Here is a 23,381-nt window from a genome sequence, read left to right as displayed (position 1 = left end):
TTTAAACAAAGTATGGAGGCAATAATAATTTATCAGAACTTACATTTGGAGCATGGTTCTCTACGGAAGTGAGGCATGGACAATGGCAGCCGAGGGGAGTCTCCGAAATGTGTTGCTACAGAAGAATGATGAGAATCTAATGGATCGACCGAGTTAGTAATGAGGAAGTCCTAAGAAGAGCAGGAGAGAGAAGAAGTCTTATGAAAACCTCAGATAAGAAGACGGAACAACCTTATAGGCCACATCTTGATACATTGTGGACTGATGAAAAATCTTCGAGGGGCAAGTAGATGGCAGGAACGGAAAAGGAAGGCCTCGATAAAAATATATATGAAACAGATAAGACGGCAATATAAAGCAAATGAGAAGAAATACGTGAGTGTCTAATAGGAGAATTGAGTGGAGAGCTGCGTCAAACTAATCTTATCATTGCTGACCAGTGATGATGTCGACAATGAGGCATTCCGAGGAGATGACCGAAAGTTCGGATCATTTGTACCATAGGGAAGGAAGGGGATCGGGTTGGTGTGGTTGCTGCAGTTTTGGCTTCCCACCCCGTGCGCTCGGGTTCAAATCCCGGCGATGGCAGAGAATTTTCAAAAACGGCCGATCTCTGCATGAATGCTCTGTGGAGGACATTTCAAGCGCAGCACCCCGTCCGTCGGATGGGACGTTAAGCTGTGGTCCCCTTCCGTTAAAAGCAGGCCAATACTGACGTCGGGTTTCCCCCCGCCCTTCCCTCTCTACCCTCCCTTAAAACGCAAATGGCCTTAACTGCCGGTCGCTTCCAAAGATCATCCAATTCCCTAATCATCACATCTAAGCACTGATGAATCCCCTTGACCTTAAACACTTATCTATCGAAGAACTCTATGGATGTCAACTTCCTTCCACACACTTTCCTAACGGCGCAAATGACCTCAGCTGTCGGTCGCCTCCTCTAAATACCATACCATACCATACCGGGAAGGAAGGTTGGAGATAAATCTGTCTTCCAGCTTGAAAAAGATATAGATGTCATTGGCTCTTCGAACAAATTTCAGTGATTTAAAGAAACCTGAGACGATTAACGCAGAATAGGAGGGAACACTCAAAATTAGAAATTGGATTTCGTTATTTTAAACCAAAAAGATATGAATGAAAAACACATACGCCAAATTTCAGAGCTCAAATACGATTTTTAACCGAGATAAGTAGCTTTAAAAGTCCGCTAGGAGCTTTGGCCACGCCCACGACGGGAAACGTATTTCTATTGGCTGACGCCGTGTGACGTGTGAACCTCATGAATGCCGCGGGAGTAACGCTTGAAGAAGCCGTAAACACATTGGTTTCGTGGAAATAGTGGCCAAAATTTTATCATCATGGTGAAAAAAAGTTAATTTTGTTCTGGCTGCTTATCGAAATGTACTGACATAATCAACCGAGGCTCGATGAACTTTTTTTCGTCTTAAAACGAATCATTTCATTGAAATGAAACTTCTTAATATGAAATGTTTACAGTTTTGATAGAGACAGTAATCACGGCAATGGCAGTGGATGCTTTAATTTGTGGACATACTATCGTAAAATCCTTTACTTATTAATGGTTTTTAGTTTCCGGATGTAAATTATGAAATAAATTTTTTTAAAAATCCTATACTTATAGCTGTTTTCATGCTCTCTGAAGTGAGGAAGTTCGGGGTTCTCTCTGTTTCTTTTAGGATTAGCATTCAAATTTCATTGGAACAGCATTTTTAAAGCAGAGGCCTCGCTTTGGTCAACTGTGCTCCTGATAATTCTTCAAGTCAGTTTCGTACTATAATAAAATGGTAAGCAGTTGTCATCAATATGATAGAGGAACGCAGAGATGGGGATTTTTACGTGAAAATATCCGTTAGTTCCTTTATATTTACATCTGAGTTACACGTACAGTCACTTTTAAAAGTTTTATAACAGTTTGTGGCACCACTTATGCTTCTAAAGAAAAGTCAGTATCCTGTACTACTTTCGTAGTTTTCTGGCTGGCTATAAGTATGTGGCCGATCGAGGCGAGCGAACAAAAATTGTACTAATAAAAACATAGACACACGTAAAAAAAGGGACACTCACAAAAAAAACGTTCAGACGTTTCAGCGGATTGATCCGCTATCCTCAGTGCTGAAGGTGAACTGCTGCAGGCAGGGTAAGTTCCTCCAGTCGCCCTCCTTGGTGAGGTAGTGGGGGTGGAATAAATGGATAAAGGGATAAATGATTTTATACTGAAAATTTATCATTCCGCTTCTATTTATACAGGATGTAATCATTATTTCCTACGCAATTACTGCATACTTGAACCGGTTTTCACCCTTACTTTTTATAATACTTATTTTTTGAGTAATTTTATGTTACCGAGGCGGCTAAGTAGCCATCGATTTGAACTGTGCTAGTAAAGGTTGAGGCATCGGGACTGTCTTTCATAATTTTTTCCTATTTTTCTCTCGTTTTCTTTCTTATTTACAGGTATTTTTGCATTTGTAATGTCGCTGTCATTGCTAATTCGTTTTCATTGAAGTTAATGAAATTGTTTTAAATTAAGAAAAAAATGGTGACGTCATGGTATCATGACGTCGGCATTAACGTACATTTTGAAGTCTAGCAAGAGGAGTCACACATTCCATTGTATAATTTGACTATTATTCTTTTTCGATTGATGATAGTTCAAACTATTTGCTAGTATTCATTCAGTGCGCATTCGCCTTTGGTTTCTCTGTTTTGCTGTAAGAATATAAAAGTTAAAAAAGATAGAAAAGTTATTATTTACTATTTGGGCTTCTATTTATAAACCTGGCGGCACCGTGACTCAAATGTGCTTATTTCTGCTTGTTGTGAGTAATACGGTATCGTAGTATTTCCTGGAGTACACATTTGTGATTATGATGTGTTAATTTGTACTATTTGACACATCACCAGGTGAGCGTCGAAGACCCTTTCCGTTATAGTAGTTGGCTTTTAATGCGCAAGATAGAAACAAAGAGTGAAAACCGGGGTAAATATGTAGTAAATGCACATGAAATAATCATTAAATTCAGCTTAAATTGAAACATAATGATATATTTGCAATTAAAAAGTAAAATTTCCTGTTAAGCGCGTATGTATTTTAGCACATACGAACCTTTGCGATGTGTGGCCAAAGACAACAAAAGGAGTAATGGAAACTAAATCTCTTTGAGAAGCAGAAGAGACTTAAATTAAAATGGCCCTCACCATTTCTATAGCAGGCCATCTCTGAAGGAATATGCTGTCTCCGTGCAACGTCTTATCACCGCCTACCTCGGTCTGGGTCGTATGGCACAACAAAAAAAATACTTTTCGTGTGTTTGGCGAGAGGTAGATTCACATTAGGCGCACAACAGTACACGTAAGGTTTCCTCCCACTCATTTACAATTCTCCGTTTCATCTACCATTTATTTATACTCGAAATAACGCCTACGATAATGCACTCCTTATGCAAGCAATGCAGACATCATGAGGTTCACACGTCATCAACATGGCGTCGTCCGAGAAATACGTTTTTGGCGCGGAATTCAAGTTGAAACTTCAAACTCTTCTAGGGGCGACACTATTCAGCGCTCAGTGATAACATTTGGAGAGACGCTTTCTTACACTCATCACTTTATAAATCAAGCATAATATTTGGTAGTGTAATCCCTTCTATTGCGTCCTCAATAGTAACTGAGATCTAGAATTCTATGCAGTGTACTGAATTAAGGCTGTAGTTGGCGGAAGAACCAGAAAAATGCTATTGAAAACCTCCCCAGACCTATATGTTCAAAATATCTAGGACATGGTGCGATTGATACATGTAGTAGTAGTACCCTGATCTTGAGAACTCCTAATCCTAGGGTTTTACTCTGTTTATACTTATAATTCGATAGGTTTTACAGGATTTGAGTGTCATAAAGCTAGAGAAATGGACAGTGAATTTTCCCAACAGTGAGGAAATTATGATAAAACTCCAAATCTCGGCGGATACAATGTTTTTAATGAAAATAATTTCGAACAATCAACATTAATTAACCAAAAGTCGTAAGTGTTTCCAGTTAGTTGACAACATTTTCCATTATAAGACTGCAAGATTTAGCCTCAAAGAAATCTTAATCGGCAGCCCCAAAGCAGTCTGCTTATCATGACAATAAAAACAAGTGGTTGTACTGTGCATCGATACTCTTGAGAAAAAATCCCACAGAAGCTGAAACCAGTAGATTTTCTAAATGTATTGTTGAACGGTCCGGGGGATCCCCCTTCCCGAAATTTAAAAACGCAATTACTTCCCTTCATAAAAGAAAACAAAATATTGAAAAATCATGAATTTAGAAATGATTTCCTCGACAAATGAAGTTTTTTCGATTATGAAAGGTTTTAAAATTAGTTGAAAACCTTAGCACCCTGTTTTTCAAAAATTTCCCCCCCTGATTTTGGACCCCTCCCCCGAACGAAATTCCTGGCCACACAACTGCCCAAGATGTTCAAAATTGGCACACATTTGCTTAAAATTGTCTTCTGAGATTCGAGAGAGGAAAATACCAGAAAATGACGAACACCACCACCAGTCAACAGCTCTATTAAAATATTTTTACGTAACTCTTCAGTTAATACCCCCATCAGATAATATATACGTTTCTTCGTGGATATTGTCTTAAAATGACGTTAATGATTGATTTAAACTATGGCGACTCCGGTCATGGATCAAAGAAAGAAAAGCGAGGAAGGTAAACAACTTCCAAAGACAGCATATTGAGCAATAGACGCTACAAAGGCACAACATCGAAATGGCTCACTTAAAATTTTCGTGACACTTATGACGTGTTAAAAATTGAACTTTTAACTACAATAAAGGTGCAAAAAATTTGTTTTACTCACACGGTTTATTTCGATTCCTGTTGATGCTCCTGAATATTAAAAAGTACAAGTCTCATCAACAATGTTCTCTATTTTAATCATATTTCTGGAGGGTGCCAAAGTGTTATTGCGAGATCGCAATGGGGTCTGCAGGAGAATAAATTGTAACTTACTTGATCCAGAGAAACTTAGCCGGACTCGGCTTTCAGCAAAGTGGGTTTTAATTTACGCGGTTTTCAAATTGACGTAAAGTTTCGCCAAAAGTGGTCTGAATTTTAATTTTAACGTGATTTTCGTGAAATGACTATTGGAAATTTGGTAATAACAGGTGAAGAGTCAACACAACTTCAATAAATTCATTCTTGGACGTAGATCACTCCTAATTTAAAAGTACCGAAGGGTAAATATGACATAAATAAATCGAATAGTTTCGCCCTGAGTGAAATATTGAATAAAAAATATATTTTATATCATACTGTGAACTTTAACTGAAGGGAGAACTTGCAACTACTCCCCGATACCTAAGGTTTGACCAAACATGCACTTCATCGGAATATATGATTATGAAACAAATAAATTATCTTCCATTGATTAAATTAGTAACTTTCAATTCCAATCAAAATACATATTAAGGATACAGTAACAATTTTTATATGGATGAAACTTATTCCTCGGCAAATTCCTCTTATGAAAATTATTCCTCGGTAAAAACGTACAACTGATACGCATGCTGGCGATGCATTTATCGCGGTTTTGAGTTATATCTATTCAATTTAAAAATAAGCAATAAATATGCCTTGATAAAATGCTTTAATGTGATGAGGAAGCAATTACCACAGCTATAGTTCACGCGCATCAAGTGATAATTCGGCAAGCAAATAAATACCCGCGCAATCATCTGTTGTAAAAAATTCTCGTCCAAGACGTAGCACTCCATTTGGACATTCCCGAGTATGAATGTTAACGTATCCTACTAAGTATAAAATAAAAACTAGTTTATATTCACAAATGGTGCCGCAGCTTTGAAAAATCTCCTAATAACTACAAAAGTGAAAATACCATCGGTTTACAGGGAATAATGGGAACTTATTACGATTTTGGTCCACAGTAATTCAGTCCAGCATACTGCTAGTAAGGCACCAGCATTCTTACACGCAAAAAATGATTCATTGACTCTTCCAAACCACAAATATTCAAGGGCCTAAAAATCTAGGAGGTATAATTTATGCACAACAATATTTTAGGAAACAACATATAAGAAATGTTTAAGTGAGAATTATTAGCACCTTTTCTAGTCATGGTCACAAATTGTTTCACAAACCATAATGCTGACACGTCCCTCCCTTTTTAAAAATAATAGTCACGAATACAACCAAATTTTTCGAAGGATGATTTTGCACATTGATTACGAGAATGTAAGTTTGAGATCATAAAAACCAAGTTGCCATTAATGAATATGTTATTGCCAGTATAATAACTTCTCTTGCTTCGATTAAATTAGTAGCTTAAAAAGCATTGATAAATTTGCCTTGATACCATGCCGTAATGTGATGAGGACCCAGAAGACTTCGACCTTAAGACGCCTGGTGGAATCCCGGGGAAACTGTCGTCAACCCCCGGCAACCAACGCGGCGAAATCCCGCAACATGGAGAAATCCACGAATCCAGAACGCCACGGAAAACTACGACCAACATAATGAACATATTATAAAAACTTGTGAATATCAACATAAATAAAAAATAACGAACTGTATCTATTAGCTATATATCTCTCACTATGCATAGTGAAGAATCTAAAGCACTACAGGCTGTGTTTGAGACAATAAAACATATTGCATGTCAGGAGCCATACCAGGCTACTCATTCCCTTTAGTACCGAATCCGTGATTGCAAAAATGGGTATTTACCTTTGCCGCTTCCTTCTCAACGCCGATTTCCCTCGAGGTTTGTGTCTTCCTGTCATTATAAATAATAGCGATTTCTTCCAGCGGACACAAGACAAACCACCTCAGACAGCTCTCGCATGTAAAAGGACGATGATCACCATCACGGTGAGAGAAAACAGCCACAGCAAGAAAACAGAACTACTCACCAGAATTTTGTCAGTTAAGAGGGGCAGCAGTGGAAAAGATAAGTTTCGTTCAACTAGCAACTTTGTCCTTCGGCGTCAAGTTCTCAAAAACGCGAGAAATGTAACTCCAGCCCGAGTATATGTTGGCTTTTCTGCGTGCCGAGGAATAATGCTCACAAATGTTGTCTCATCTATCTGACAGTTGCTACATTTCGTACTATGTTTTTTAATGAATTTCTCTATAGCGCGAAACCCAGTAGAGTTACATCTGGTTTTCTTCTACTTCCTTTTGAAAAAAAATGTGGCGCAAAAGTAAATTTTCTCACTCCGGTGTATACAATGAATTGTGATAATGTATGACTTTATTTCTTATCGTTCCTTCATTATTTTAGATATCTGACTTCATCTTGCAATGCATTCAAATTCTCACTGAGGTGCAGCCGAGCTTTAATTGTAACCAATGGTGTCATGGTGCCGGAACGCCGTTCCGGCACTGGTTAACGAAAGACATAGGTACCTAATAGTCAAATAACACTTTTATGAACTTTGTTGCATCAAAATTCCTGTCATTCTCAATCAAAACTAATTTTGTAATAAAATTTAAATAATAACTTGTAATAATAAACACACATAAAAATAATTCACTTCTAAAAAAAGTTAAGTAAAGTGCGTTCCGGCACTTCTAATTTTGCCATGACGTCACTGATTGTAACCACTATATCTATATCCATACTACCCCGTGAGCCGCCTTAAAAGACGTGTAACAGGAGATGTTAGGACCCCACCAGTACTGACTAAAAAGAATTAAGAATGGAAGTTGGTAGAACATTCATTGTAGTCCTAAATTGCTCGAGGACAAAATGAAATCCTATACATACCCTTTCGTCAAAATAGCTCTCTTATTTTATCGTATTTGTCGGGCCTGGAGATAAGATGATGCCATCAGTGCCGAAAGCAGGATAGCACTGCCCGTGATTGAACGGAGAGAAGAGGTCGCTAATCCGCCAAGGTGTTCTTCAAGACTGATCGGAATTACTACTAATGGTTGTCATTACGAGCAGTTAAGCTGCTGACAAAGCGATCAGAATTCGGATGTTTTAACTGCAAGGACTCATCTCGTTGTCAGCAGTGTCGGTAAGAGTCCTGATAAAAAGTAATTGGGCTCAATTACAGTTACTTGGTACGACGAATAGTCAATTACGATCACAAATAACTGATTTTAAAAAGTAATCATTAAAATTATAGTTACCATTACAGTGACTTCTGGTAAAATCAGCCACTCTGGAGACCACCTGACAACTGTCGAATATTGCAGTAAAAATTTGGAACAATTGAGGGATAGAGACTGCTAATTGCATTTTACTTACGATAAGTACAATCATAACTGGTGTTAAAACGCAAGGGGTGTCATATTTGGTACCCATTATAAGTACACTACAACGTAATTGTGGCTTAACCTAAACAAGCAAATTATGAAGCTTAGGGACTCGAAGTTATCTGTAGGCCAAGGCAAATCGAAGAAATCAGTAAAGTAATCGTCGATTACGAGCAAGTAACGATTACAACGAAAGTAACGATCCCTCTTTCACCCTAAGGAGTAGGTTACAAATAGAAATTACATTTTGTAAAAAGTAATCGCTAGAAGTAAAAATTAATGCAAAAGTAATAGCTACAAGTAATTCGCTTACTTTCCAACACTGGTCGTCGGAAAGAAAATTTTCAGACACAGCAAATTCCGATCGCGGTGAAAACTACTGGGAATTAACCACTCATTATGATAACCGATCGGAATAATTCCAAAGTGTTCAGCACACCAAGTTCCACGGGAACTCGGACAAGCTGTGAGAAAAGTTTTACATTGCCCATGAAACATACGTAAATATTTCCACAGAGTCACGGCAAATATGATTTCAAATTGGCTAAACTAACCATGATCATTATAGGCAGGGCCGAATTTAGATAAGAAAGACACCCCAGGTTATTCCACTTATGAGGCCATTTCACCTGCAATTTTTAAATTAATTGCATTATAGATACCTAATGAAATACATCATTACCGTGATATATATCAATATTTTAAATGAAACATGCTGTGATTGCATAGCAACGCCATAGAAATCAGAGGACCTATTAACTATAATTTTTAGCAATCTAGTACATACAAACGAACAGACTCGATAGGCCAAACGTCTTGATCTTAACCAATAGATTTTTATGAGTCTGTATTAGTCATATGCGTAAAATACCTCAGTATTTTTGGTTCAGTGCCTTATTGTTCAAAGTTTTTAGAATAGTGTAATTTTAATTTTGATAACAATTTGAATGTTTACGATCCCTTTTGAGCTTGAGACCTTTAGCTAAAGCCTAGTTAGCCTATAGGAAAATCCGGCCCTGATTATAGCAGTATATATTGAGTTTCGGGGCAAGTTATTCCTACTTGGTAGAGCCACATGAATGGGCGACCATCACACCCCTAATTGCGCAAAATACCTATTCTGCAATCTCCGCCCCACGAGTATTCCTCCATCCTGAAGCGGTTCATATGCACCTGTCTCGGCGTCTCCGGGACATTTTTTTTCGAGTCCTCTCTCTTACTCCCTGGTGAGTTGCCAATTTCGTCCCTTGAGTGACGTCGGCAACTCCGTATCCCGCTCCCTTTCGGCAAGCGGGGGTGAAGGGGTGAAAGCATCAAAGGCACATTGAGCAAAATCCAGACTAAGAGGAACATTAGCGATGCCTTTAGAACTCAGTATTTCGTAATGGACGATCTTGAGAAAGGTGTCTCGATCTGTGATCGAGGATGAATAGGTTTTTTTCGAATAGCTTTTTTCTCGAATTCGAATATCGAACACCTAATTTTTTTCCCGAATATCTCACTCGAATATCAAATACTGCATCACTGAATGTGTATTTTTCCATCAATTTCAAATACAAACGGCAATAAAAATAAAAAATGGTGAACACTTTGCTAGGCATTCTACTTCAATACGGCCCCTAAATCTTAACGCAACTGTCATCCACGATTACATCAAACTTGCACGTATGGCACTTGCCTTGCCCACCGCAATTCTTTTGTTCTTTATTACATACATATTAGTTTATACTGTGAATAATGCTTTACTGCGTTTATTGCAAACGTTAAATTAAAAAAGAATTGACAATTACTTTAAAATTAGAATATGTAAAACGTAAATATTATGCAACAGGCTGTCATTAAAGGAAAAGCCAATCTCATGTGCATTTGAAAGTATACACACTTCTTCTTAATGTTGTTCTCGTGGAGTCATCAGCATTATAACTATTTTAATGCTTAATTATAATGATAAGTTTTCGTAAAAATATTACTAAAGAATTGAACCCACCTAATGTGAAAACCTTCACGTAGGACCCAGCCATTGTCAACGGATTTAATTAGAATCACGGAAGATCAATGTAGTGTATTAGAAATTCGAATAATTGATAACTTTGTGTAATTGAACATCGAATTGTGTAAAAAGCCCTTTATTCCAAGTATTCGGTGATTTGGTGACTATTTGAACGTCCCTTCCCTAGTTTTTAGTAGTAATTACGAGGCGTTGCTCATAAATAAAGCTTTGAAAAGGTTTCTCCGATCCTTTATTTTTTATAATTTTTTTGAGATCATTAATTACGTTTTTGGGGGCGCACGGTAGTCTAGCGGGTAAGCACTTGGCTTTTGATCGAGGGGTACCGGGATCAAATACCGGGTGAAACGTTCGAAGGCACCCCAAACAGAATTCTCGAAGTGCGAGGTGGCCAGGGAAAGAAGCTGGTCCCCCTACCCCGAATGTTTGATATTCCACACGCCTGTGGCTTAATCTGGGGTGAGCTCCGCCCTCACTTGTCTAAACTAACTTTCAGGTTGAGTAACTGAGTGAATTTATTTTTTTGTTTTCATAAATAATATTCTTTAATCCAAAAGGTCATGTCTTAATGTCTGATGTGTCAATATTTATTTTTTTAGAGAAATAGCCATCACTCACCAGTCGCAAAGCATGATTTGATGGTCCTAATGCTAACATTTAAGCAGTCACGTCGGGTCTATTTGACCTGAGAGGTTTTTATAATGAATAAAACTTAACATTGAATTAAATATTTTAGCAATTTGCGTCCCATGCAATCTCATGACGTACTTTTCGTTTCAATGCCATTTTTGTGTCTATGTGTATGCAGTATGTATCATAATTTAGCGTTTTGACACGACACGCTATTTACGTCTTGAATAATACCGCTTCAAAACTCAAGATCGTTTGTGACACATTGTAATAGTTGCGAAAGTAGTACGAAGACAGCAATTGCGAATTAGCTGTGAACACTATGTATTAGACCACTGAATGTTATGGGAAACGATATGAAATACATTAAATATTTTCAATTTCTTGTTAATGAAACTCAGACTTATTTCATTTGATCATGTGACCACTATTACTTTAAAGGCTTAAATTCTGGGTCAAAACGACGTGTGTGGTTACGTAATGATATAATTTTCTGGTTCTTGGCTTGGTCTGGTTATTTCCCGGCGAACAATGGCGGTAAAAATTTCTCAGGTGTCACACCGGATAAGGTCCTTCATATCTCCTTGCGACCTTTCGATGTGCAATTCGCTCATTATCCTCACCTGAATCCCTGAGGATGATGGGTGAGTTGCACATCGAAACGTCGGAAGGATATATAGAGGACCTTATTCGGTGTGAGACCCGATAAACCTTCACTGCCAGTAATTACGTAAATTAATCTCACGCGACTACTTAAGGCGAATCAATGAATTCGGCTATATCAAAGATATTATTCGTTGAGCGTTTTCTGCATCACATTGGCCAGTCCCTCCTCCCACGTTAAACTTCCTTATTTTACAATAAGACTTAATCGATAGCGTTTAGCGACTAAGAATCTGAAAATTCCATAAGATTTCTATATTTTCCAGGCACAATTTATTTACAGAGGAAATATTATTTTGTTCTCCTTATATGTAATGGGAAGCTCGGTATCCTATTTGTATTATTAAAATTAAAGAATATTTTTTAATTTTTATAGTTTGACGACAAAAATACAGGATAACAAAAACTTGAAAATATTTTCAGAGAAATCACAGCAAAGCCATTTCTAAAATACTAATACTATCATTCTGGCGTTAACGGAAGAGACTTTAGTACAGCCAGACTTTAAAGAAGTAGAATTGGTACATTGGTAAAAAAACGTAAACTATATGAATGGACTTTTCCCAGAATATGCAAACACAATGAAATTCCTTGAAATGAAATTCCATCCGCGTTCCCCTTCAGTTGACACTTAAATGTGTATTGCTTAGGTTAAGGTTGTGTCACTACGCAAGATTTAGAGCAAGATTTCTTAATATCTGATGATAAATGGCTGCATGAGTAACTTCTTTTCATAAAGATGCATAGTAAATATACTTAGAGGGCGGCTTTAATTACGTGAGGTGATTTTGGCGATTTTTGCCCCCCCCCCCCTCCCTTCACCTGAGTGAGATGTCGAGAAATTTGGCTCGACCCCCTCTCCTTCCATTTAATCTCACGTGAGATTGTTCAAAATGCGTAGTTTCAAATTTTGGTGTAAATACGTTAATATATGCTTCATTGCGTTGGATTTGTTAAAAATAATTGTTTAATTATTTTAATTAAAGATAAGTTAAGACTAGTATTTTAGATTACTAAGATCGCAATTTTACACTGTATCTTGCAGAAAAAGAAATTACGTGATACTTGCCCGGACCCCTCTTTCACCCCCACGATAGATTGGGTGAGAATCGGCTTGACCTCCTTTCCCCTTAAACGCCTCACGTAATTAATGGATGCCCCCTTATCATAATAATACAAATTAAATTAGTGGCTGAAGGGTGGACGTTCCGTACGTAAAACATGTAAAAACAAAATAATTTGTACGATCCACAACATTTTAATGGCACCGATCGATTTCAACATGTCTTTTTGGCTCTCTCCCCTTTGAAAATGACACGATCTCGTTGAAATCGACCGGGGTTATAACTGGTCTTTTAGTTTATACACAATAAAATATAAATAGGGAAGCATACGATGCCACCAAGAACTAACACGTTTATGGTACAATTTATTCGATGGAGACATCACCGTCTCTAGCATGTGTCACATGGGTGGGCCGAACCTAGAGTAAATGCGCATAAATACGGTGGACATAATATATTTTAAAACTTTTATTTATTGACCTTACACGAAAGGCACCCCTTTCCTGACATGCCACGCAGCAAAAACAAATCATACTTCAGGCCTTAACGCGTTTTCGAGAGCGCAGTCACTTTATATTCACTTGAAAAACAGAAAATTTGATACCATTGAGAAGAAAGGGAAAAACTGTGAAATGTTAATTAATTAAAATGGAGAATACATAATTGTTTAGAATATTAACAGAGTGGTTTTCCACGCGCCTATAAATGTATGCAATTTATTTTAATTTTAAAAAATAAATCCATGGTAAAAACACAAATGTTGATTTCCACACTTTAATTCCAAAACTCAACTACCGACCATGGTTTCAGCATATTATGTCATTTGCTAGGTGATACAACCAGCACTCTCTCATAGTATTTATACGCAGAGCCAGGGTAGGAGGTATTTGAAATTGGCGTGAGGGGAGTGGGAGGGGAAAGAGTTAGGGTGAACAAACGAATGAAAGCCGATACCATTTGTGTTTTATCATGGATATATCGAACTTCCACCAAATCAGGCCTGAAACGATTTTTTAATTTACAAAATAACGGTAAACTTTGAACTTCGATTCTGAAATTTGTCCGACTCATTTGGGTGGGCCCAGGCCCACCCCTGCCGCCGCCACTTCAGGGAGACCTAATTTTCTACAGTGTAGTTCATAATATCTCTCATCAACTTTACTCAAAATAAATTAATGTACTTACTTAATCCCTTCCTTCTTTTTCCTCATCAGTTTCGTCTTCACCGGTGGGCTGTTCCTTCCAGACCGAGGAGGATGAAGCCAGCGAGGAAGACGGCAGTTGCCAGAGGATTTCGACTACCTCGTGGGTCGGCACCGTTGATGCGACATCGGGGGAGGCAGGGGTTTCCGGGGAGGAGGCGCAGCAGCCCGTCGCCTCCTCATCCTCCCCGCCTTCGACGTCCTCGCGGCCGCGGAGGAACCGCACCACCTTCAGCAGCGGTCAGCTGGGGGCGCTGGAGAAGGTGTTCGAGCGGACCCATTACCCGGACGCCTTCGCGCGAGAAGAGCTGGCCAAGAAAGTCGGACTCAGTGAGGCCAGGGTGCAGGTAAGGAGGAAAGAAATTCAGCACATCCCTTGTCACCAAAATTTTCTATACTCTCATGGTCGGTTTAAGTAGTAAACAAAGTACACGGCGGATTGGGGCGACAAGCCAAAATGAAGCACTTAACCGCATAGTCCAATACATATTTGTAATTATTTGGCTTTTAAGCTCTAAAAACAGAACATTCAATCTATAAGAGCTAGCACGTTATAAGTTCAAGCTGATATTTTAGTCTCGAACCTAATTCCTAAAGTATTTTTACTTATTTTAAAATGTATTCAGAGGGAATTATCACGTAATATTTGAGCGAGAAGCGGAATGTTGTTCGCTTACACCAGAAAAATTTCTAGAACTGGCCCTGCATACTCGGGTCATCTACGTTGCGTTCACACTGTCACCGGAATATGTTCCGGGATTTGTCCAAGGTATTCAATGAACTGTTCCAATCAGGGCGGATCCAGGATTTCTTTCTGGGGGGCGGCACAAGCAAGGCCGTGTCCAGGATTTTGTTCTGGGGGGGCGGGGGACACGGACACCCCGTAATACAAAACGAACGCAATGATAACGGGACCGTATTAAACATCTTGCATATTTTTTAAGAGTCTGGGGGGGGACGAGCCCCCGTCGCCCCCCCCCCCTACATCCGCCTATGGTTCCACTGAACTGTACCATTACAGATGGTGATGGAAAAATCAATTTCGATTAAAATAAAATAGTCAAAGATAGAGGAAATCTAGAGCTTTGAGTTTCGATTCAAACTCTATTTTTCGACTTCGACCTTGACCATTTCTTTTTATATCAGCAGCCTCACAATCAGCATATGATAACGTCATCCGTCGCGAGAGAAAGACTTTAATCTAAGACCGGTAAAATTAGAAATATATACGCCCTCCATCACCAAAAAGCATCTCAATCAGTTGATCCTTCTCAAAATCTTAGGGGAGCCAAATGGTTGTAAGCGGTTATTCAAAAACTTTATGTGCGTGCATACATAAATTTTTAAAATTAATAAAGCAATCATGTACCTATTCTGGAAGATTTTTTGGGATGTTTTTGTACTACACAAATGTGTATTTTGATTATTTTTTGCGTGAATAATTAACATGTTTTTGTACGAACTGTATTTAAAAAATAAAAATCGCTATTTTGGTTCAAATTTCTATTTTTGTTGAAAATTCAAGCTTTTCATTTCGATTAACATTCGATTTTGACCGACATTTTTCGATCACTATGGCCACCGCAGATGTGAGCGGATTTTTCGCAGGACATGGGAAAAAGTTTACCTCTATGGGTGCAATTACAGAATGTCCCCAACTCAATCAATAAATTGTATTCGTAGCTGAAATTTTAAATCAGGGTCAAATCAATTTTACGTAAAGGTATATAATTCAACTACGACACAAAATTCTTCAAATATCTTCAATTCTTAATAGCTTAAAATTAAATAGAGGAGACCGGGGCACGTTTTCGCATGGGGCACGTTTTCGAATTGGCTTTACCTTCTAAACTATCCGCTATAGCGCATCACCAATCATACTCGAATGATGTGCCTATGCACCGACGGCTGTTTTGTGAGTTTCAAGGACAGGGACGCACGTGTTGTGGAGGAGGAGTGTCACCTTTTGTTGATTTTTGATCAGGTGAGTAACTTTTTATGCCCTACTTTAAACTGACAAAAAACATATACCGTTTCAGTTGTGTCTTGTTTTAATAATATATTTTGATTGAGCATTATCTTCAATGTTTAACGATGTAGGTATTGTACAAAGAATTTATTATTTTCACCATTTTAGGTTGGTTTAAAGTAAAATAATGGCGACGGGGCAGGTTTTCGAATACGATGCGGAGCAAGTTTTCGCCATCGAAAACGTGCCCCATCCTTTTTCTCAAACATTGAATAATAAATATATTTGACAATGGAGTGACTTTGCTGCCATTCCCCCTGGCTTTGACTCTAACGAATATTATGGCTGGTTTTAAAGTAACGGGCATATGCCCTTTGAATCATATGGTGTTTACTGACACCGACTTCATATCAAGTTATTTCACAGATAGGCCTGACCCAACTGGGACCAATGTTGAAAACTGTTTCCCTGAATCTAATTTGGATCAGTTAGCTGAAAACATCCCTACAACTACTCCTGCTCTTGTCCATCGCCAGAGAATGTCAGGCCGTTTGAAAAAATTCGACCCAGAAAAGAAACCAGAAAAGGGCGAAAAAAAAGAAATTCGGCTATTTTGACGGACACCCCTGTTTATAATCAGCTAAAAATGGAACAGGAACGAGCAAGGAAAGAAGAAACCGAAAAAGTTTAACAAATAAACCATGAAGAACAATGGAAGAATGGCAAAGTCAGTAAATAAAAATCTATTTCAAAGCCATTCCAGTGGTGAAGATGAGAGCGACTGTACGTGCATTTACTGCTTGGAAAAATTTAGCAATTCCAAATATAGCGAGCAGTGGGTCAAATGAACTCGCTGCAAAAGATGGGCACATGATTGTTGCATCAAAAGGGAATCATTATTTTTTGTTTGCCTTAACTGTGACAGCGACGATGATTCTGAGTTTCGTTAAACTTTCTTAATGTATTTGCATTAAATACACAGTTATTTCCTGACATATGTGTTCTTATTTTCCATTTAGTTATATTTTGGTATATGCGAAAACTTGCCCCAGTATAACTTAATGCTATGCGAAAACATGACCCGGCCGCAGGGCACGTTTTCGCACGTGACTAACATTTACTTCTTTATATTTTTACGAACAAGTATTTGTGTTTCATAAGTTATAATACTTTCAAAATTGTCGCTGATATACTACTAATTGTTATGGCACGCCTTTGGTAATTGTAAAATATGCAGGGAAAAAAATATAAAATAAATTTTAAAAAATGCGAAAACCTGCCCCGGTCTCCCCTATTGCATGCGATGTTCTCCGCGATAAGAAGTTCCTAGCAGAGGATGTTTCGAGAATATCTGCATCTTTCTGAAATGGCCACGGAAGCACTAGATCTCCCATGTTGTCTCGGAATAAACTGGCAAAATGTTCCGTGCTGATGACGTATAAGTGTTCCCGATATTCAACTTCATATGGAAACATTATCTTATCTCCACCCACCATTGATGGGCAGAATAGAGGCCGAGGAGTATTAGAAATACAAAATATCGCTCCAAATGTATTAGAAATTCAAAATACAAAATACCTTTGATTTGATTATTTGAAAAACAAACTACAAAATGGTATTTTAACTATCTTTTAAAATAAAAAATACGATTTTAAGGAAGCTACGAGATCTTTAAAAATATTACCTGCCTCGACACGTCATGGTTAGTCGCAAACATGAAGAAAACGATTCTAACGAAAACGAAGTAATCTCTGAAGCATAATGTTACAGACATGTTATAAGAGATACTTCAGGAGTATTTTTTAATTTGTTTTTTATTTTAGAACGGGAAAATTTGAATACAAAATACATTCAGGTCGTGCATTTGAAATCCCAACTACCTACAATTTACAAATGTACTTCAAGTACGTATTTTGAAATACTTTTATTTGAAATACTGCCCAGCCCTGCCATCCACAACATAGGAAATAAACATAGACGAAGTATACTGCCGTGCATTTGTTTAATTTAGCTCTAGTCCTACGCATGAACGTTTCTTGAATCCGATGAGAGAATAAATAAGTAGGATAAATGTAACGTAATCGTCGCCCTCCCTGTACTTGAAACAGAGTGACGACAATGTGATACTCCAGCGGTTCCGACCTATCAAATGTGCTACCAAAATATAGACACACGGAAACAAAAAAAATCCAGCTGGAGCGAAAACTGTAACAAAAAGCAAGAAAAGTCACCGCTCCCTACCCTTTTACACGTCTCCGTCGGCTGTCCCGCTTAGTCACAATCTCCCGGCGATGACTGTGGCTGAAGGATTGGGTTGGAAATGAAAGGGGGAGGGGGGTACAACACACAGTGGACGTTTTTCGTGAAAGAGGAGCGGAAAAGAGAAAAATAAAAAGGACAAGTGGCATATCCTCTCACTCCCTTTCTCTTTCGGGGCCTGTGTGTATCTGTTCCTCTCTTTCCCCCGTCTCGTTTCGCCTTCTTTGATGTCGGCCGCACCTCAAGTCTCCCCCGAGATCGCTTTGCTTGCGCGTACTGCGAGCGACCCGCCCACGTGACAGCGGCTCCGTGGCCGCCTTCTTCTTCTGCTGCCCGTCAACGCGGGCTCGTAAGTCTGTGCCGCGTTGGATGAGTTGGGAGGAGTGTCGAGGGGAGAGGGATCTTGGAATGGGTCGGGACAGAACAGAAGTGTGGAAGGAGCAGGAATGAAAGCAGGGGCGTGAGCAAAAGGCGTCGGGGGACCCACCCCCTTTCCCTGAAATGACGAAAATTTAAAAAAAAACTAAATACCGCAGTCTGAATTTTTTAAATTTGCATTTACATACTACCTCGCAAGCCGCCACAATAGGCGTGTGGCGGAGGGCGCAAGGTCACCAGCCGTTTACACATAGAAAGGAAAGGCTCTAACGAAATTACGCCTAGCATTTTTTTAAGTATTTCATTGTGCGGGGAAAAAACGAAGTTCCATACCTCTCCGTTCGGCGAACTAACACTCTTAATTTATCGTTTCAGTCACACCTGGAAATTCAGTGGGGTTCTAATATGATTATAAAATTAATCTTTAGGCTTAATGAAACGAGAGCTTTGAGCGAGTATAACAACACAATTGCGTAATCTCACCCATTTTGAGATTGTTTCCGACAGTTATAATCCCACATTATCGTCCAACCATGATTATTTAATGTCCTTAAAATTTCCAGAATATTAAATATAATGCGACCGCATATTTATGGATAATAAGTGCCAAAAATTGTCTCCCCTAACACCTCCTGAAGTATTGCAGATTCCTCCTGAAATATCCTGTATAAAATGTGGCGAAACAACCATGAATGAAATGGAAACTTAAGTATGAGATTAAATGAAAACACATCGGCCTTTAATGTAATATTCGGAAATAAAAAATGCAGGTACATATTTAATTGAAACAACAGCGTGGGTTGAACGCGACTTCCTGGAATTCGAATTACAAATTACGCGGTTGCTTCCTTCGCCGAACGCATTAAGATTTTTCACTTTTACACGATTTCTGTGGGTGGGCCAGGGACGGATTGGGGGGTGGGTGTTACGGGTTAAATTATAACACGAGAGGTTGAGAAACGGATATCTTTAGTATACGAAAGTTACATGGTGAATGAACAATTATGGGTTATTATTTAAAATCTACGGAGAATAAACAGGTACAATTGGATGCGCAAGAAATTTTAGCATGTTTCCGCCTTAAAACACAAAACATTAGATCACAACACTAACAGGTGGTCACAGGGGTCATGAGATGGAGTAAAGGGAGCGTAAACGCAAATGCTACAAGTCCCAAACATGAGATAAGTTGCGTTGTATTTATCCTGGAGCGTATCTTTTTAAAATAAAATTAAACGGGAGAACGCCCCTCTCTCCTGGGGGGGTATTCCATAATCCCCGAACCCAGGTCACGACCACCCCTCTCCCGCAAATTTGACGCTGATTTCTCCCCTGGAATGAACTAAGGTGGCGTCCCCTTCGATGATTTTGGCGATTTTTGGACCCCCTTCATCCCTCTTGGTGAGATATCGTGAGATTTGGCTCGACCGCCTCCGTCTAATCTCACGTGAGATTGTTCTAAATGCCTATTTTCAGTGTAAATAAGTTAATCAATGCTTCATTGCGTTGGATTTATTACTGATTGTCTAATTATTTGTATTTAAGATAACTAAGATCTTAATTTTACACAGTTTCTTTCGGAAAAATATTACGTTATACTTGCTAGGATTATCTCCCCCCCTTCCACCACGTGAGATTGGGTGAGATTCGGCTTAACCTACTCCCCCCTCTTAACGCCTCACGTAACTAATGGATGCCCCCTGATTGAACTTTTAGAACAAGAATAAATAAAAACGCCTGTCTTTACTGGTCCCAATGCTCTTTCAACGGCGCACTCTGCACCACGAGTTCCCTCCTTCAGAAAAAAATGACCTCGAAAATGACAGTGACATAATTGAAACCTTGGTCTATGTCTATATGCATATGAGAAACTTAACCAATTTGATTTACTCTCATTTGCGATTGAAATGAAGCTTCACAATTGTTTTTTACCACTATCAAGCCTGTGCCCAAGGGGAATGCATAGAGGAGGCTCAATTCCATCCCACATAAGGTTGATTTCTGTTGTCACTTCGGTCGCATTATGATTGGCTTTCAAAAATGTCCGCAGAGCGGTGATGAGTGCGATGCGATCCACTTTTTTCCAATATTTACAGCATGGTGTTTGCAAATGCGAGGAATACCATTGAAGAGCTATGAATTTGACAAATAACATCATTATGAATGTAAATTTCGGTTCAAATCCCTAATTATACCTCATTTCCCCGTGCAACTCGGATCGATTTGTCCACCAGCGACGCGAGTGGCGACTTCTGTAAACACATTTAAATGCGCAGTGGGCGAAAACACATAATGAGGCCTACTCGAGGATTCTCTATTCTAACAGTGCCTGTGCCCTTATAGAAGCGCACTTGGTTAGGTCGGATAAAATGCACATAGCACAGTCTAACGTGTCAGAAGCGGCTACCGAACGGGTGGAAGAGAAGTGACCATTGAAGGAGGTGGTAGCTGAATAGCTTTGAGAGATGTAAATTTTTCAGGAACAAAAGGAATTTTTTATTAGTAATACATTAATTTTCAAATGAAATGTATGGTGCAGGCTGACACTTTGTGGAAGTGCATTATACGATATGAATTAAAGATACTCTGCAATTTTCCACATGAATATTTATTTAAAAGGAGTCAGCATGTTTCACTGCACTACAGAGGACTCCAAGTTGAGTCCTGACTATATTCCAGTGCAGTGAAAAATGCTAACTTATTTAAAAATAAATGTTTATGTGAAAAGTGACACGCATATTTACTTCATATCCTATTAATTGTTAACCTAAAATCGGCATTATTATACGGCTTACAAATTTTCAATCTTAATTTCACGCCACTACCTACCTAGGGCATGAAATAAGCAATTGTACTGGTTGCAGACTAAGGATATGGATAAACGATTTTAATTTCTCTTGGTGAATACTATTGATGAATTCTTCTCAGGTTCTCAGCCAGGTTAATTCTGTCGTATAAGCCGACCACAATAAGTAATTGGACTTTCAAAGAGTAACACGGCCTTGAAGATGAGAGACAAGTTGTCTCTCGAGACGTCGTCTTATACGACAGAATTAACCTGGCTGAGAACCTGAGAAGAATTCATCAACTAAGGACTTGGATGTTTCTTTTTCCTTTTAATTTCGAGATCTCAAGGAGGCAGGATGTTAAGGGATCATTATTGTAAGTAAACAATCATAAGATTGGTTTGACGCAGCTCTCCATTACGCACTCATAATTGATAGCCTTTTCATTGTGACGTATTCTTCTCTTTGACATCCTTAATAACCTGTCCTGTGAAATTCACTCGGGGCAGTCCTTTTCCTTCTTCCCGTCCACCTGTCCTTCCATGATTGCCTTCATCAGGCCATCATATGATTGCCATGATCGGGTATATTCATAAGTATTTTGTCGAAATAAAGGTCGGGGACAGGTCGCGTAAGAATTGACCTTTGGTCGAGAAGATGTGGCAGCTGGCCGTTGAAGGAAATGCCCTAAAAAAAGAGATGGAATTCACCCCTATGTACGGGGAAAGTAGGTCCGGAAAAAGCGGCCGCTGAATACAAGTGGAGGATTCGATGCGTTTCGCAGTAATTGTTCTTCATGGTGTATGGATGTGTGAACAGGCATAGGGTTAGTGGATGTACCTGAATTGGAGCACGGCCATAAGATTTTCTCGGACTGTTTTTGCCCCGCCTCCTTCCACGCTCTGCCGCACGCACAAACTTCAAGAGCAGAGCTCACAAACCGGCAATTCTGTCAACAGTCAATCAAATCCTGGCAGATGAGAAGAGGCGAGCAAGAGACGTCTCTCCGTGAACATTTCCACGCAAAGCGGACGACGACCCAAAATAAAACCAACTCGCCTCGTCTTTCTTTTCTGTCTTTCCGTCCTTCACTGTGTTTCTTTCCCTCGTGCGACCTCCTCAAGGCGTGTCTTCGTGTTTCTAGTTGGCATGGCAAGGGGTGTCGGAGATCATGGGTCGGAGGCAGTGGGGGAGTTTGTGAATAGGCTGCAACTGTTTGTCAAATGTTTAACGGCAGGTCTTGGTAAGAAGTGGATTGTCCCGGGGGGGGGAGGGGAGGGGGGGGGAGGAACATGCGAGCATATATAGCTTTGGGCGCATTCAGCAGCAATAGGGTGGTTATTTTTTATTGCCTAAATCGAAAGATTATTACTCCTGGAGTACGTATTTCACGCTTTTAGATTTTTAAAAGACGATATCTAATTTTCGCGATGAAATGAAAAGTGAAAATTTTCAAGCGCGCGAAAACGCGACGGCTAACAATAAGTATGAATGCTGGGAAAACTCCGTGTGACGTCGTTCTGGTTCCCGCTGCCGCAAGTGAGGTGACCTTGGGGCGAGGTTTTGAGCGCTGATACGACGCAGGATGCTAGCAGATAGCAGAGTACCCTGCTAGCTGGTAGCGCTTGGCTTAAATAAGGATTATTAATACCCTATCAAACGAAGAAAACTTTCCGACCTGAGCCAGTTTTCATAGGTGATCATTAAGACATGTTTCCCTGAGCTCTGTGCCTCATGCATGCATTGGTAATCGCAGACGATGTAAAACTCCTATCTACTCGTATAGCAACTAGGTCCATGTGACGTCACGTGGAGTGGCATCGCATGGGCGCCAATCTGGCCTTTTTCGAATGAGGATAAAATTGACCATTGCCATTCGTCTGAACCAGAATTTCTAAAACCAAATAATGTGTATATCCTGAATACACTAATGGTGGTTAATGAATCGCAATCAATGCCTTTCGTTTTGTTTGATGAAGGAAACTACCCTATTTGCTAAACGATCAGTTGATCACGATGCCCTGAGCAATTGGTGAGGGCCCACCGAATGCAGCGACCACGAATTTTACAATAGAAGATCCTCAAGTCGGCCTCAAAATGTGTTGTCCGCATTTACTG

The 23,381-nt window shown here is 39.3% G+C and overlaps 1 protein-coding gene across 1 annotated transcript in view; it reads left to right on the top strand.

The window, feature by feature from the left end:
• LOC124169630 (paired mesoderm homeobox protein 1-like) overlaps positions 1-23,381 on the top strand; it is a 33,421-nt gene that overhangs the window by 6,188 nt on the left and 3,852 nt on the right. The window contains exon 2 of the mRNA XM_046548278.1: positions 13,884-14,218. Within this exon, the coding sequence (XP_046404234.1) occupies positions 13,884-14,218 (335 nt within the window). The remainder of the gene's footprint in view (positions 1-13,883; positions 14,219-23,381) is intronic.

The sequence above is a fragment of the Ischnura elegans genome, chromosome 12 (assembly GCF_921293095.1).
Source record: "Ischnura elegans chromosome 12, ioIscEleg1.1, whole genome shotgun sequence".
Lineage (NCBI taxonomy): Eukaryota > Metazoa > Arthropoda > Insecta > Odonata > Coenagrionidae > Ischnura > Ischnura elegans.
The sequence above is the reverse complement of the archived record's forward strand: the minus strand, read 5'-3'. Positions and strand labels throughout refer to the sequence as shown.